Source organism: Eulemur rufifrons, chromosome 27 (assembly GCF_041146395.1).
Source record: "Eulemur rufifrons isolate Redbay chromosome 27, OSU_ERuf_1, whole genome shotgun sequence".
NCBI lineage: Eukaryota > Metazoa > Chordata > Mammalia > Primates > Lemuridae > Eulemur > Eulemur rufifrons.
Window position 1 is genome coordinate 34,340,882 of NC_091009.1, and position 16,564 is coordinate 34,357,445.

The 16,564-nt window shown below is 33.1% G+C and overlaps 1 protein-coding gene across 1 annotated transcript in view; it reads right to left on the bottom strand.

Annotated features, from left to right (window-relative positions):
• The window catches only part of LOC138375782 (complement factor H-like), a 66,030-nt gene extending 55,381 nt beyond the window's left edge, over window positions 1-10,649 (bottom strand). The window contains exon 1 of the mRNA XM_069459613.1: window positions 10,507-10,649. Within this exon, the coding sequence (XP_069315714.1) occupies window positions 10,507-10,564 (58 nt within the window). The 5' untranslated portion in view covers window positions 10,565-10,649. The remainder of the gene's footprint in view (window positions 1-10,506) is intronic.
• Between the last annotated feature and the right edge of the window lie 5,915 nt (window positions 10,650-16,564).

Here is a 16,564-nt window from a genome sequence, read left to right on the forward strand (position 1 = left end):
CAAGTATATGATGAATACTTTTAATAAAATTAGACATACAAGTTAAAAATTAATTATGAAAACAGGTATGCTAGGAGGATATTAACCAAAAGAAGAATGATGTTAATATATCAGTAACAGGCAAAATAATAATTTAAGGTGGAAAGTATTACCAGATAAAAAGAGAGTCCTTCCACATTAATAAAAGGGCTACTTTAACAGAAAGATGTAATAATTCCAATGTGAATGAACAGTGCGTGCTGGGGCTGGCTCATACTGACTCACAGGAGCTAATCACACACACCTCTTCCCACCCCAGTGCTCACTGAGAGAGAGGCAGAGACAGAGAGGGAGAAACTTCCCCTTATTATTCTTCCAGTAATGAAGTTCTGCTCTGAATGTGCTGCCTCCATGTGTTCTGATTTTACTGAAGATTTTTGGCTTTTGGCGTTTTTTTTCTGGTAATTCTTCACTATCTTGTCAGCTTTCCAAATGCTTCTGTGAAGGATTTTATTCTTAAAAAATATGTTGTTCTGTTTTTAAGGTGTCCTAAGTGAGAAAGATTTTTCTGAATAATGTAGCCCAAAGTCCTCAAACTTTTTCTGGAAAGAGTGAGATAGTAAATATTTTAGACTTTGTGTGCCATAGGTCTCTGTACTCAGCTCTTCTATTGTAGCATAACAGCAGCCATAGATAATATATAAATGCATGAGCATAGCTGTATTCTAATAAAACTTTGTGAAATAGACAGCGGTCGAATTTTGGCCACAGGTCAGTTTTCTGGTCCCTGATCTAATGTAATTTCACTAAAAAGAAAATCTGTACTACCTTCCCCTCTTACAATTATGTTATAAATATTTATACACATTATTAAATACTTCCCAAAACACAATTTTTAAAAGCCAGATAATATTTCTTCAGATGGATGAACCACAATTTGACAATTTTCATATTTTTTAACATTCTACTTATATCCATTATTGAAAATGTTGGGATAAACATCATGCACATAAATATCTCACAAAATCTGCATTCGTCTCTGTATATATCCTTTCTGTGTCTACCCAGAGGGGAAAACAGGCAGCAAGGCCTTTTCTGCACTGAGAGCATTAACCATATGGGGAAGACATGAACTTACTTTTTGATAGCCTTTTTAGGCTAAAGCAACAAAATTCAAAGTTGGGAAACTAAATGGATTCACCCTTAGGATAAGGAAGGACTGGAAGTAAACCACTCTTCACACAGATTTAGGAATTAGCTTTCAATTGCTCAGGTGATCAGGGAACTTGAAAGCTTGAATTTGATTTAAGGTAGTCTCAGATTGAAAGTGCTCCTAGGACCCAAAAAAGATAAATTGTAACTTTATCTTGAGAAAGATAGTATTTTCCTAAGCATAAAATTATTCCTACAAATGTCAAAGACATTGTTAAAGAAAAAGAAAGCACCCAAGGGCTACAAACTTTATAAGGAACAGAATAGATGTTTGATATTTGAATAAATATATATAGAATATAATCAATAATAATTATGTTTTAAAAATGTAAGAGAAATGATTGACTAATGATATCTGGGAACAGGAAACTATGACAATATAGAAGCAAATTTGTAAAAGAACGAAATACAATTTCTAGAAATAAAAAAAATAATATTTTAATCATCAATAGACTGTTTAATAGGAGACTAACACATTTTAAAAAAGAATTCATGAACTGGAGGACAGACAAAAAAAAAATAACACTGAGTGCAACATGGAGACACAAATGGTTGGAAAATACACTAGATGAGCTAAGAGTCAATGAGGCTAGAAGAGCAGAGCAAATATTAGAAGAGTTTTTCAAATCTGTCTAATACTGCCCACTGTTTAATTTAGGTATAACTGTTCTGATATTAGAATGACTTATAAAACCCCAACATATTACTTTTAAAAATGGCAAATTCTAAGATACTTATTATATGCATTTGTTAATTATTATAATTGCTAACGTTTTTTCTTATTTGGTTTTATAATAATGGTTTCACATTCTATTATGGGATTTCTTTTAAAAACGCAGGAAGAAGAACATAATCAGTTGAGCCAAATCCCATTATGAAACATTTCCATGCAAAAACATTTTGCAACATTTCATAAAGCAGAAAGCTCCCTAGAATGTATGTTTTATGAAATAAAAACACATGTGCAGTCTGTCATATACACTGATTTTCCCTTGAATTTTTTGCAAAATTTTAATACATTTGTGTTAGCGAATTTGTGTAATATGATTCTACTTAACGCTTTGATTTTTATAATTTAAGTAAATATATTTTGGTCCACTAGATGGTGGTATTATCCTATCATAAAGCAATGCAATTCCCCTTCCACCACCACCACCACTGCCGCCGCCAAAAGCCCATGTTTTTGTTTCAGTTTTCAAATTTCATGTCCACATTTTTACATGGAAAACTTCTGTTTAATTACAGAGTAACATGTGTGTTATTTTCAAAATTCATATCCGCTTGATGGTGTTCAGGACACTGGAAAAATAAATAAGTTAAATTTCAAATGTAGATGCCAACATTGTGAGTACAGAACTATTTTCCACAACTATTTAACATTTTGATAAATTTAGTTCCTTTGCTTCTATTAAGCTAATGCAATGAAGAATAATAGAACTTTTCTTGTCAATTCATTTGATTTAAATTATTTTTATTAAAGTAATGCCTCTACCAAAAGAGGGAACTAATCTATTCACCAAAAAAAACTTCAGACCTCTCACTTCCCAGAGGCAAGTGCTTTTCCTCTGGCTATTTCCAGATAGTAAGTTTATACACCTAATTCTTGATTTTTCAAATGCAGTTGATTGCTTTTAACAACCATATGTAAAAGACAAGGATATATTACTTTCACATAATCTTCCTACCAGCTTCTCACAATATTTACTCTATGTATGTTTACTATACATAAAGAATTCTCATATTGATTACCTTTTTTTACTTCAAATAATACTTAAAATTCTAATGCTTTTTCCATCAACGTTAAATGGCATTTCTTGATTCTTCTTGTAAGAAAAAGATATTATCACCCCTACTCTATTTCCCCACCTTTCTGCTATCATCTCTAAAATCTTAGTTCAGAGGGTCTGCCAACTTTATCATGAAACAGCCTGCAAACTATTCTCCCTGTTCTTCCAGTCTATTCTGCAAAGAGCCACAAGTGATTTTTGCAAATTTGATCACATCATACCTGTGATTCAAACTCTTCTATGACTTATCCTTTTATTTATAAGACGTACCTAACTCCTTACCTTGGCCTGGGAACTCCCTTATCTGGCTCTTGCCATTCTCTCTAATCTTATCTCGTCACATCTCCCATTTACTCACCCTGCCAAAGCCACTTTGATTTTGTTGTTTATATTTTGTTGAGCATCTCAAATATTTTTTGGTCTTAGATCTTTTACACACATTGTTTTCTCCTCCCGGAACAATTTTACTGCAGACTTCTGATGATTGACTTTGTCTCGTCTTCCAGGCTTCGACTCGAATGTATGAGGACTCACAGTATGAAGACGTCCCCTTCTTTCTAGTCCCCAAGACGGGCCCCTCTGATGTCTCCACATGCTACTGCCCTATCTCTCTTTTTTCTTAGCTCCTACTTTACTTGCCTCACAATGTTGTTCACAGTTCTACAGCTGATTTTCTGTTTACTAGGATTTTGTCTGTCCCTCCCACCGTCAACCTGTCAGCTTCCAAGAATTGGTTTTCACAGTTAGTGAAAGAATTTTCATTAATGTCCAGGTCTTCTCACTTCAAATATATTTTCCTGTCTATTTTTGTTCTAATCCTCAATGTACTGAGTATCATCAGCTCATGTCAAGGCAAAAATATTTAAAGTATTGAGTTATAACAATAATTAGGCATATCTTATGACATGACTTTTATTGGCCTGACTTGAACCAAATGTTCAAGCTCAGTTAAACCACATTCTCAAAGATTTCTAATTAGACAATGAAGAATTATTTTGGCCCAAGTAGTCAAACTGTCTGCATGTATGTACAACCACCACATTTGCTTGACTTAAATTGGCAGTTCTTGAAGAAAATAGGACAAGGGGCTTATTTAATAAGCAACATAAAAATGTTTTCAAAAATATGGAAACATTTTTTGAGGTATGATTTATCTTAAAACTTTTTAAAAAAAATTTGCCATCTCATTTTTCTGGTTCTAGGTTAATGAGTAAACTAAACTTCTCAGATGTAAGTATTTACTTGGGTTCAAACAATACTTCATCATACATGTTTACAGTTCTTTAATTGTAAATTAATGTTTACAAAACACTACCTGGGTGAACTTTTTATTCACATGGCTTTATTTTCCAATTTAAAATTATTTTCAGGCCATGAAAAAAGAGTGTGAATGTATTTGACTATTACACAAGAATAGCAATGTTTTTGGTTTAATTTGAGGGACACGGTTATACAATTTTGGTCAAAGCTAAAAACAAATGTACTTGATATTTTAATAATGACAATTTACCTAATTTTTTCACTTTCAAATTTTGAGGGGATGTTATTGACATATAAATACAGAGCTAATTACTTAACATATAAACACAGAGCTAATTACTTATAATTGGTATACAAACAGAACAATTTACTTATTTCAATGTCAATTTGTCTCTAAGTTGGTTTTTGAAAAGTGTTTTTATTGAAATGAACTATATCATGATAAAATACATATTTGAGAAAACTTTAATCAAATTTATACATATTGCTTTGGTAGACTAAAGTTGGTCTCTGTTCAATTACTCTATTTTCTTCAAAATTATTTTGGGGAGAAAAGAAAAGGAGATATTATTTTTTAAACAGCCTACTTCTAAACTTGGTAGATTTTAGATTATATTATAAAGCAAAACTACAAAATCAACTTAGAAAAAAATAAAGCAAATGAAAAAATGGGAATAGCAAAAATAGATATTTTGCATTAAATTTCTTTCCTATCTTCTCACTGATATATATTGATATTATTTCTACAATCATCTCTCATTATACGCAGGGGATTGGTTTCAGGGCCCCTGCATATACCAAAATCCGCACAAACTCAGGAATAATTAAGGGTAATTTGAGAAGTAATACATACACCTGTGTGAAGAGAATAATTGCAATAAATAATTTTTTAAAGAAATAAACTCTAGAAAAAGCAGAATAGAGTTTATGTTGCATTACATAAGCATTTGAAGAAATAGGATTATATTTTTAAAATTTAAAGAGAAGATTGTACAATTTCTTTTTAAAATTTTTAACAGTGAAAAGGAGCATGAAGATAATGCCAGGAACATAAAAAGCAAATAGGAGAACAGGTGACAGCCATAAGAAATCAGGCAGAATAACAAGTATGTCATAATTAGGGTTGAAACAAGTTACTATCAGAACACAGGCTGAAATTCCGCAAGTTTCTTAAAATGTGTAGTATCGGAAAAGCTAATTTCTAATGCCAATTATTGCTCCAGTCACAATGTTATCTTCTTAAAATAAATTGTTAATATATAGAGAATGAGTTTTCATTAGGCTTGACTGGTTGCCACAAAAAGGAGCTTAGCCACAGGGTGACATTAAAATGAGTACCTTGAAAACTGAGTAGCAGGAATGACTTATTATTTGATTAGTCAATGGAATCTTGGCTACAAGTATTAAAAAAGAAATGAACAAAAACAACACACACTGCACCAAGTTTTACCAAGTAGTACTAGTGGAAGTTAAATTGATGGAAAAATTAGAAATATGGAGATGATTCTACTCCTCCAGTTTTACAAAACTACTTTTAGTTCTCTTACATAGACTTGATGTTTCCTCAGTCTTTAATGTCTTCCTTGTCCTCCTTATCTGGCTAACTCCTACTTAACCTTTACAACCTCCTCAGATGCCATCTCATCCTTGACATTTCTCTCCTCAGCTCTTACAAGCCATTTCTCCAACCCTACCCTACTTCACTCACCCAACCCAATTTGGGTTCCTTGCCTTACCTAAATGATCTTATATCTTTTGTTTATCTCAGTCACAAGAGTTTATATAATAAAATACAATATAGTAATATAATAAAATACAATACTCATTCTTTTGTTTTCCACACTAAATGACTTCCCTTTGGAAAGGGTTTGTCATCGTCCCTAGCACTTAGCACCCACGCACAAAAAGTGATCATTGAATGAACAAAAGAACAAATGAATGAATCAATACAAATGAAACTATCTGGAAGATTTTCCATTATATCTATAGATTATGGGCAACCTGTGTAAAGGGAATAGTAGACAGTAGCAAATGCAAACTACAAAGGAAGACAAGGGGACAACTGTTTAGTGCACAGAAAGCTCTGATGCATAAACCCAGGAAACTCTAACATTTATAATTCCATTGTACATCTGGTCTCTGTGTCCTAAGTTTAAATTTATGTTATGGTTTTTGAAGTCATAATTATTTAATTTATCCCCAAAATAAAACCTTTTAGGAACCATTGAAAGTATATTTCTATAATTGCTTTTCTATCCATTTCCAGTTAACAAGGTTTATGAGAAACTTGCCTTTCTAAGTTAAAATGTCAAAACAAATAAAAGTGCTCTTTCTAATCTCTTTTTTTCTTTCTTATATTATTTTGTGGGCTTTTCTTCCTCTTTAGTTACTTTACTTTCTCTGAGCCATTTTTATGTCTCCTTTTAATTTTAAGCTAAAATGTAACACTTCTTTTTCAATTACATCATGCCCTTTTCATGTAGTGTGTTCTGAGACTCATTAAAATTGTTAAGAAATAGGTAAAGTACACATTGGTTAACTGAGCACAGAATAGATTGGATGGCACAATCTCAAAGGCCTATGCAGGTGGGGAATGGTGGGGGAGGGAGGAGGGGGAGGCATAGCTGGGAAGAAGAAAAGTGGCAAAGACTGCAGAATGAATAATCAGGGACTGAGCAAATAAAAGTGGGTCAACTTAGACTTTGGATCAGACCCTTAGCAACCAAAGGCCACAAATGAAGAATATTTACTAATCTGCTCTTGAACTTACATTTGGGAACTTATTTTTACCTAAGAATAATTTTAGCTTGCAATACTGAGATATTTCAGTTTCGGTTTAAAATTATATGCAGGCAGAAGAATAGCATATGCATTCCCAGGATATGCCTAAACTTAAAATAAGTAAGGCTTGCCTTGGCAGACGTCTCACTCTCGTGCCATTCCTGTGGGCATTTTCTCTACCCCTTTCCGTAGCTTTCACTGCAAGCACTTCCTCCGGCAGACCTGTGCTATCTGGGAGCACCTCGTCTTCCAGAATCGCTTCTTCCTATTCTTCTTACCCTCATCATCATTCATTTCTATCCTGCCCCACCAAAACTGTTGCAGGGAAGTTATCATACTATAATAATTCACAGTAAATTATGGTAAATAATATAAAATTTAATTATCCTAAAGTATTTATTCAGTGTATGTCATTCCATGTAAATTACAAATTGGTTTAATTTATAGTATTTAATAATATCAATATCAGCCTGTAAAGCATTTTAGCAGGGGAGAAGATATTGAAGAAAATTGGGCCATTGCACAACTTTAAATCACACCATATAAATACCCATACTACTATCTCTGAAAATGTGCAGGTTTTGTGGAAGGAGGGAGAATTCTTATTTATCACACTAAAATTCAAACATAGAATTTAGGATTACCACCACTATCCCAAGTTTTCTGAATTAGACAATAATATGTAACATTCGCATATCCTTATAAGAAGTAATTTTATTGATTTATAATTAATTTTTATAACATGTATACTATCATATCTTACATACTAAGGTTAACTAAAATTTGAAACTATCTTGTGTGTGAAACAATATAATATATAAAGAAAAGAACTGTCCTTTCTCTGATTAGAATGGAATCCCTCAATCTTTGATCTGTGACCTCTTTACGGCCCTGAAATAACTTTTTTGCCTCCAAGTCTCCAGGATCAGAACACTTATCTCCCGAAACAACACAGCCAGTATTTACTGGGACATGTTTCAGTAAAGTTTTAATTTATTCACTTTAATCATCCTGGAATTTCTGGGCCATGGCCTAATTTCATATATTACGCAATTGTTGGACCTTAAATCTAAAAAATCTGTTTGAAAAGCTTGGTCATAACATAGTCTAAAAAGCTGAAACTACGGGATATGATTGAGAAATTGTTATTTCAAACTCTGTCCTGTAAATCTGGCCCAATTCTTGGTAGCCTGTGGTGACTCCCTGAGCCAGGACCTTTTACAAGGCAAACTAACGTTCCTACAGAACTGGCAATACGAACGCAGAGAGTGCATCGCGTGAAGAATCACTACATGGTCCTCAATAAATTAAAGAGGGAAAACAAATAGAAATCTGAATTTATAAATTATTCCTGCTGGTTATTCTTCTTCTTTAGGAACGAATAATATTTTTTGAAGAACATTCACCCTTAGCAGGGCAGAAGCAATTTATGAAATGCTAAAATTTTGTCTTGTTAAGTAAAGCAGATTGTGATAGCATTCAAACTGTCTTTTCTCAATATCTCAATATAGCATTCAGTGTTCAATGTAGAAAACAAAAACACAAGTAAATATTGAAATATATGTGAATATATTTTTAATGATCAAAGCTACTCTTCTGCATAAACATTCTGTTAGGTGTGGTAGACTGACAGGATTGATTGACGTCTTAAACTAGTTTCGTTTCAGAGACTATGTGGCAAACAGGGAATAAAATAGGAGTTGTATATCCACTGAAAATTCATAGACTTTGTCTCTATTAGTTCATGCATTTATGTGCTTTATGAAAAGTATGAGGCTAACCCAAGCATTGCTTTACATTCTTAAGTTGTGCTTTATATGTTAGGAAATAATCAAATTTGTATCATTTCCATCATCACATATATAGTGCTAATGCTCATTTCACCAGCAGAAACTGATATCACATTTAAATGCACATTGATGAAAAATAAAATACAAGTGAAACAGTCAGTAATAATCATTATATAAATGAGTTCAAATCACTGTTGTCTAATAATCACATATACTTTGTTGCACTCCATTTTAATATTACAAATTCCACTTTGTAATAACTTAAGCAGTTTAATTAAACTTGGCATTAATTCTTCATTTTTAAAAATCAGTTAGAAATAAATCTCCCTTAAATGACAGATGATACCTACGTAAAACTTGAGCAAACAGTATGTAAATAGTGAAACATTAAAAGCATTCCCATAAAGTAAGAAAAGAGAAAAACATTATGCAAAGAAACAGAAAAAGATGTTTGTTATGATTGATAACTAACATTTTTCTAGAACTCTTTGCCAATACAAATATTTAAATTTTAAATCCTAATTATAACATTTATACGTGTAAGAAGATGATTGCCTTCCTCATTTAAAAAGTGACTGAATATAAGGTTTACAAGCTAAAAGTCGAGCAATAACATATTAGAACATATAATTGAAAACAGACTCAATCTTTCAGGAAATATTAAACATTTAAATAAATTTTTAAAAAAATACTAAAGGGCACAACTATAATAAACATATCTGCCTTCATTTCTAGATTGGAAGACTCTCAAGGACGGAGGTTTTGTGTTATTTGTTAATATTCTTTACTTCCTAGAGGCTATGCAGTAGGTGCTCAATCAAACGTGTTGACTAAGTGAAAAGTTTTGGGAAGTTATAAATAATATGTAATTTATTTGGTTTAAAAATGTTGATCAAATATCTATCACATAACTAGTTAACTATCATGAACTAAGAAAGCAAACTTGCTCCAAGAATAAACTTTTTAATCTATCAAGAAGCAGTGATAAAATTAAATGTAATTATGAATACAGAAATTATTTTAGGGATATTAGAAAAAAAAAAACTCCTGTACTCATATTCACTACTCTAAAAACTGCTTTTCAAGAATATATCTTATATATAACTACAGAAGGGAAAAAAAGCCTATTGAACAACTTAGATGTTACAAATATAGTATATTCAATTGTGTTTAAAATTTATATATTTTTATTCTGATAATACAAGTCATGCTGGTCTACAAAACTTTTAAGGCCATACCAATATCAGTTGTAAATGATAAATGAGTTTTTCTTTAGGAAGAGTTAACAAAGTTAATAATTATATGATTTGAAGCCTCTTACTGACTATGTACTATATACTTCTTAATACTTTCACATAAAGCATTTTGGTGAAATTTCTAAGCAAAGAAGGTAAATCATATTTTATGATAATCTCAAGGAAATGATTATTCCAGATTACAGCTTTTCAAACACATTTATTATAGCATTCTCTTAAATTTTGCATTAAATAAAATTATGATGAATAATCAGATATACCATTCACATAAAGTACTTATATTTTTCAAACTTAATATCAAAAGCCACTCAAATACTAAGCTACAGAATAGTAATTAAAGTACATTTTCTGAATCAAAATTTTATTATCACTGTGAAAAGCACCATTAGCAAATGTTTCATAATACGGTTACAGGAAAATGCCTTCCTCTTTTAATCTTACCTTCTGCTACACAAACAGTCCATAATATAAGCCAAATAATCTTCCCCAGAAATCTCATTTTTTAAAATCTTTTAGGAGTACATTTAGTAGCTGACACTGCTCACACAGTCCAGTTCTCCTCTTCTGAAAATTGTGATTAATGCAGGAAGGTACTTGCTCCAAAAGTAAGTTGAAACTAGATGCTCCACCCCTCAGAAAGTTTTGCAAAGTAAACAAAAAATCAACCACAAACCCCAGCAGTGCCAGAGTTTGAACCTGGTTTTCACTGCACCCCCACTGAATGCTAAAGCTGTGACCTGCTCTGGGAGTCGTTTTTGTAAACCTAGGCATGTTCTCCGCTGGAACGTGTTCAGGTTCTTGGAATGTGCAACGCAGCAGCTGGTGATATCCTCTGGATTTCATAAACCCTCCAACTATGCAAACTCTATTCATGTCTATTGTACAAAAAACAACAGAGGCTCTTTTAAAAATCACTTACAAAACTTCCGTTTAGGCAATGTTTTCACAATCAGCACCCAGACAACATGTGTAAACTTTGCCAAAAAAGTAGTGCTGGCTGATTTGGTGGGGGGTTGCTTTCCCAGCAATGCATGAAATTAGTTTTCTAAAGACTTTTTATACATGTGAAGAAACTGGCTCACTCTCGTTTGATAAAAATGGGTTTAAGAATTCAAAAATCAGTTAATTGAAATGCCTTTTTAAAAAATTTATTTATTTATTTTTATTTCGGCATATTGCAGGGGTACAAATGTTTAGGGTACATGCATTGCCCTTGCCCCACCCAAGTCGGAGCTACAAGCGTGTCCATCCCCCAGACGGTGAGCACCGCACCCATCAGGTGTTAACAAACCCATCCCCTCATGCTGATTTTTAAAACTTTATGTTGAAGTATAATATGCATAAGGAAAACATAGGCAGATGGTTTGCTGAACACTGAGAAGGTGAAGACACCTATGCAACCAGTATCTAGGTCCAAACACCGAACATCACTATCTCCCAGAAAACCCCAGTCTCTTTCAGTCAATATTTCCTCCAACCTGACCTCTTTCCCACCCCACACACACGGTGACCGCTACTGTGATCTCTAAGAATGTGTAACACATTTGACTGGTTTTTGGACTTTATAAAAGAGAAAAGAAGCTATGTATTTCTGTGTTTAGAGTACTTCACCAAAAATTATGTTTAGCCCATTCAACCACATTGTTGGATGTAGTTATTGTTGGATGTGTTAATTCTTATTGCTTTAAAATATTCCATTTTTGAATAGTCCACATTTTATTTATCTGTGTGCCTGTTAATGAGCATTTGAGTAGATTCCAGTTTGTAGCTAATATGAATAGTGCTGCTATTGATACACAAAAGCAGACCCCAAAACCAGGGTCTGGCCTGAAGGCCAAGTGGGGTCTTGGCTTCGTGCAAGAAAGAATTCAAGAGCAACCAGAAAGAGTAAAGCAAAAGCAAGTTTGCTGAAGTACCAAAGAAACAGAAGGAAGGCTTGCTCCATAGGCAAGTGACTATCTCTCAGAGCAACAGAGAATAGCACTTTGTGAGTTTCTGGGGTCTTATTTTATACCATCTATTTAGTTTTATGTTAAGGGGAGGGAGAGTTATTCGTAAGATTACTGGGAAAGGGGTGGGGAGTTATCAGAACCAAGGGCCCCCTTAAAGGGTAATTTCCAGGAGTTGCCATAGCATTTGTAAACTGTCATGGTACTGACAGACGTTTCTTTTCATATGCTAATGAGTTATAAGCAGGGTACAATGAGCAGTGTGGGTAACTGAGGTCATTTTTGTTGCCATCTTGGTTCTAGCTGGTTTTGGCCAGCTTCTCCACTGCCTCTGGTTTTATCAGAAACTTAGGTTTGGGTCTTATGCCTCTTCATCGAGCAGGGCCCACTGTTTCCCTATGAACATTATGCGTTTTATGGTAAACAAGTTTCTACATATCTGGTGAGTACATAGCTAGGAAGGGAATATTAGGACATAATTTATGAATATGTTCAAGCGTAACAGAGAACATCAGAGAATTTTCCAAATGAATTATAACAACTGACATTCCTATCAGCAATGTATGAGTTGCTCTGTATCTTCAACAGCACTTAATAATTTCAATCTTTGTAATTTTAGCCTTTCTGGTGAGCGTATAGCAATGATTATTTGAGGTTTTTAATATAAATTATCTTGATGACTAATGAAGTTGGGCAATTTTCATGTATTAATTGATCATTTAAATATCTTCTTTGATGAAGTGTCTATTCAAGCCTTTGGCATATTTTTTCTATTGCGTTGTCTTTTACTTACTACATTGCAGGAATTCTTTATATATTCTGGATATGAGAACATTCTTATACATATGTATTGTAAATACCTTCTTTTAGTCTATAGGTTGTGTTTTCACTCAGTGTTATATGACTTTTAATAAACAGAATTTCTTAATTTTTAAAATAGAGCAAATTTTCAAATTTTTCTCCTATGATCAGTGCACTTTGCATCTTGTTTCCTTTCCCCTCCCCTCCCCTCCCCTTTCCTTTCCTTTCTTCTTTCTTTCTTTCTTCTTTTTTTTTTTTTTAGAGGGAGATTTCACTCTGTTGCCCGGGTAAGAGTGCAGTGGTGTGATCATACTGACTGTAGTCTCCACCTCCTAGGTTCAAGCTATCCTCCCACCTCTTCAAGTTGCTGGGACTACAGGTGTGAGCTGCCACTCCTGGCTGTGTCCTGTTTAATAAAGCCTTGTTCATTCCTAGGACACAATGCTTTTCTTCTAAAACAATTACTTTTTCTTTCACATTTAAGATTTTTAATGCAACTGTAATTGCCTTTTGTGTATGGTGTAATAAAGGGCTCTGGATGCATTTTTAAAATATGGATATCCAATTATGATGTTTACTGAAAATATCATTCTTTCCTACTGCACTGCTACATTGTCATCTTTGTCATAAATCAGGTACTGGATATGTGTGAGTGTGTATCACTAAGCTCTTTGCATTACAATAGCTAGAATCCCTCTTTATTATTTTTAAATTTCTTCTGAAGTGTCAATTTCTGGGAATTTGGGGTTTCTAGTTATCTTTTTAATTGATTTCTTTTTTTTTTTTTTTTTTTTTTTTTTTTTGTTGAGACAGAGTCTCACTTTGTTGCCCAGGCTAGAGTGAGTGCCGTGGCGTCAGCTTAGCTCACAGCAACCTCAGACTCCTGGGCTCAAGCGATCCTCCTGCCTCAGCCTCCCGAGTAGCTGGGACTACAGGCATGCGCCACTATGCCCGGCTAATTTTTTCTATATAGATTTTTAGGTGTCCATATAATGTCTTTCTATTTTTAGTAGAGACGGGGTCTCGCTCAGGCTGGTCTCGAACTCCTGACCTTGAGCAATCCACCCGCCTCGGCCTCCCAGAGTGCTAGGATTACAGGCGTGAGCCACCGCGCCCGGCCTTTAATTGATTTCTTATTTAATTTTGTTGTAGGCAAAAGAAAAACTCTAATAAATAATTAGCAAATTTTAAAATTTGATGAGACTTTCTTTATGACCCATTATAGTCAATATTCTACCTATGTCAGCAGGACAAGTTTGTAATTTCTTTGTTCAAGTCTTTCACATTAATGTTTTTGTCTGATTATTTTTTCAGATATTGAAAGGTATATTAAATCTCCCATTATGAATGTGTATTTGTATATTTCTCTGTTTAATGATGTCACTCTTTATATATTTTAAAGCTATGATGATGCTTGCATATATATTTAAAATTGTGGTATCTCTTGGATTGGGTTATTTTATCATATGAAATGTTCCTCCTTTATCTCTAAATTTGTTCCCAGTGTGATTTTTTACATGTTTTATTTATTTTCTTTTTGCTTGTGCATTTGAAAAAATAAAAAGGGTTGTAGAGCTAGAGTTAGTCTTTTATTCTGAAAGAAATAACAAATAAAATAGTATATATTAAAAATCAAGCAACTATGAATTCTTAGATATCATTCTGAAGTCTAATTTGATTTAACTGGTAATATATTTTGACATGATAGATTATTTAAACTTCATCTTTATTTCTTCCTTCATTTTATCTGCCTGAGTATGAATCCAAATATCTTACCTGGTTTAGATTTCTAATAGTGGTTTCTTATCTAATAGCAATACTAACTTAACACTTGAGTGGTCTAGGAAGTTATCAAGGTTAATATTATTGAATGTTAATTATATACCAGGCACAGATCTAAGCACATTTTCTCGATACTTATGACAACACAATACAATAGGAGACTACTGCTATCTCAAATGTACAGATGAATGAGCTGAACCACAGGACATTTGAGCAACTCCCTTAAGGTCACGAGACACTGCCAGAGCCAGGTAACAAACCCAGCAGTCTGACTCCCAGAATCTTACTTTTAACTTGCACAGTTCTACCTCTCAAATGATTTGCTTCCTATGCTGATATATTTATATAAATTCAACTGCCAACTCTTTTATATATTTTAAAATATAGTAAAATATTTACATATGTACTCTAGTGTATGCGTCACAGCTTCACATTTGCCTATTTATTTTATAATTATACATATATTACTGTAAAGGTTTTTAATATACACACAACACACATATATACGTTTATGGAGAATTTAAAGTATATGCAAGAGTGATGTAGTGATTGTACTACACAAATTTTTACCTTATTTGCAATTGTTGAATGTAAAATGCAATTCTACTATTCAAGTAGAAATAATGCTCTTGAATTAATTTCAACAAATATATTTCTGTTGTATTACTTTACTGTTTTTTTCTCTCTTCTACTTGATTTCAAAGACTGATGGCTAAGGCATCAGTTGAGTGCTTTTGTTTCCTTTTTACTTTTCATCAATATTTTTAAGACCCAAAAGGTTTATTACAAAAAGATTTAGAAGAACATAAGAAAATTACCAGCATATTATTACTTGATAACATAAAAATTATTATATAGTATTATTTTACCCTTAGTAAGAGCAGATAGCAAATAGTTAGCTACTAACACTGTTAAGTCCTAACAGAATACGGTTTATTTTCAATATTCTGGTTGGCAAATTCTCAACAAACGTCTACTATGCATATTTAAGGCATGAAATTAGGTAAATTTTAAAAGACTTAAGAGATATAAATTTGTATTAGAGAAAAACCCCATATTTTAAAAATTAGAAATAGTAGCTATACTAAGTAACAAAGGACTATTATGATCAATATGTTCCCAAGGAGTTTGGAGGATAGAGAAATTACTGAATGCTGGGCTTGATCTGGGGTGGCGTCCAGAATACTTGGATATTACACTGTGGTTTAAGGGAAGAGTACACCTGAGTAAAGACTCTGAAGAGTAGTAAAGTATATGGACTACTATAGAATTGATTAGAAGATCAATGCTAAGAGTAGTGATTTTGCACAAGGAAGTTATGGAAGAAATAAAAGGAGCTTTGAATGAGGAGAATTTTAAATCCCAGATCAAAAATTTGTGAATTATTTTATGAGCAATAAGAATCTTTGATAGAACTAATTGAGGGAAAAAATGCATGTAACATTACTTTGGCAGTTGTGTTAGAATAATTGGAGGGAAAAGGCCTCAGAAGAATGGATACAAATTAAGTAGATTACTGAATGAATTCATAATCTCAATGTGAAGGAAAAGGGGTAAAACTGATAATTATAGTCAGCTTGATTTCCTGTGAAGCAAATAAAATTTCAGCTTCAGGGATCCTCATTTCAACAGATATCATCAAGGACCTGAGAGGGCTCCTAGTGATGTTTCTGCATGGTCATATATTTTCAGAACAATTGAAAAGTTGTCTTACTTGCAAGAGAATAAGCTATTGTCTTATTCTACCCTGATTTCCCCTTCATTGTACTTCCACCAAATTAGTTGACTCTAGAGAGTCTGGCACTTGGAGGATACATGGAGAAGTCATGAAAAATATGCTATTAGTATGGTATATTTTGTACCCACAGTTTGTATATTATATTTGGTGACAACTGATATCCGTCCAAGTGTCCGAATGGCTTCTAAGAATACTCCTACCCATTTTGTGCCAAATCAATTGGCATCAC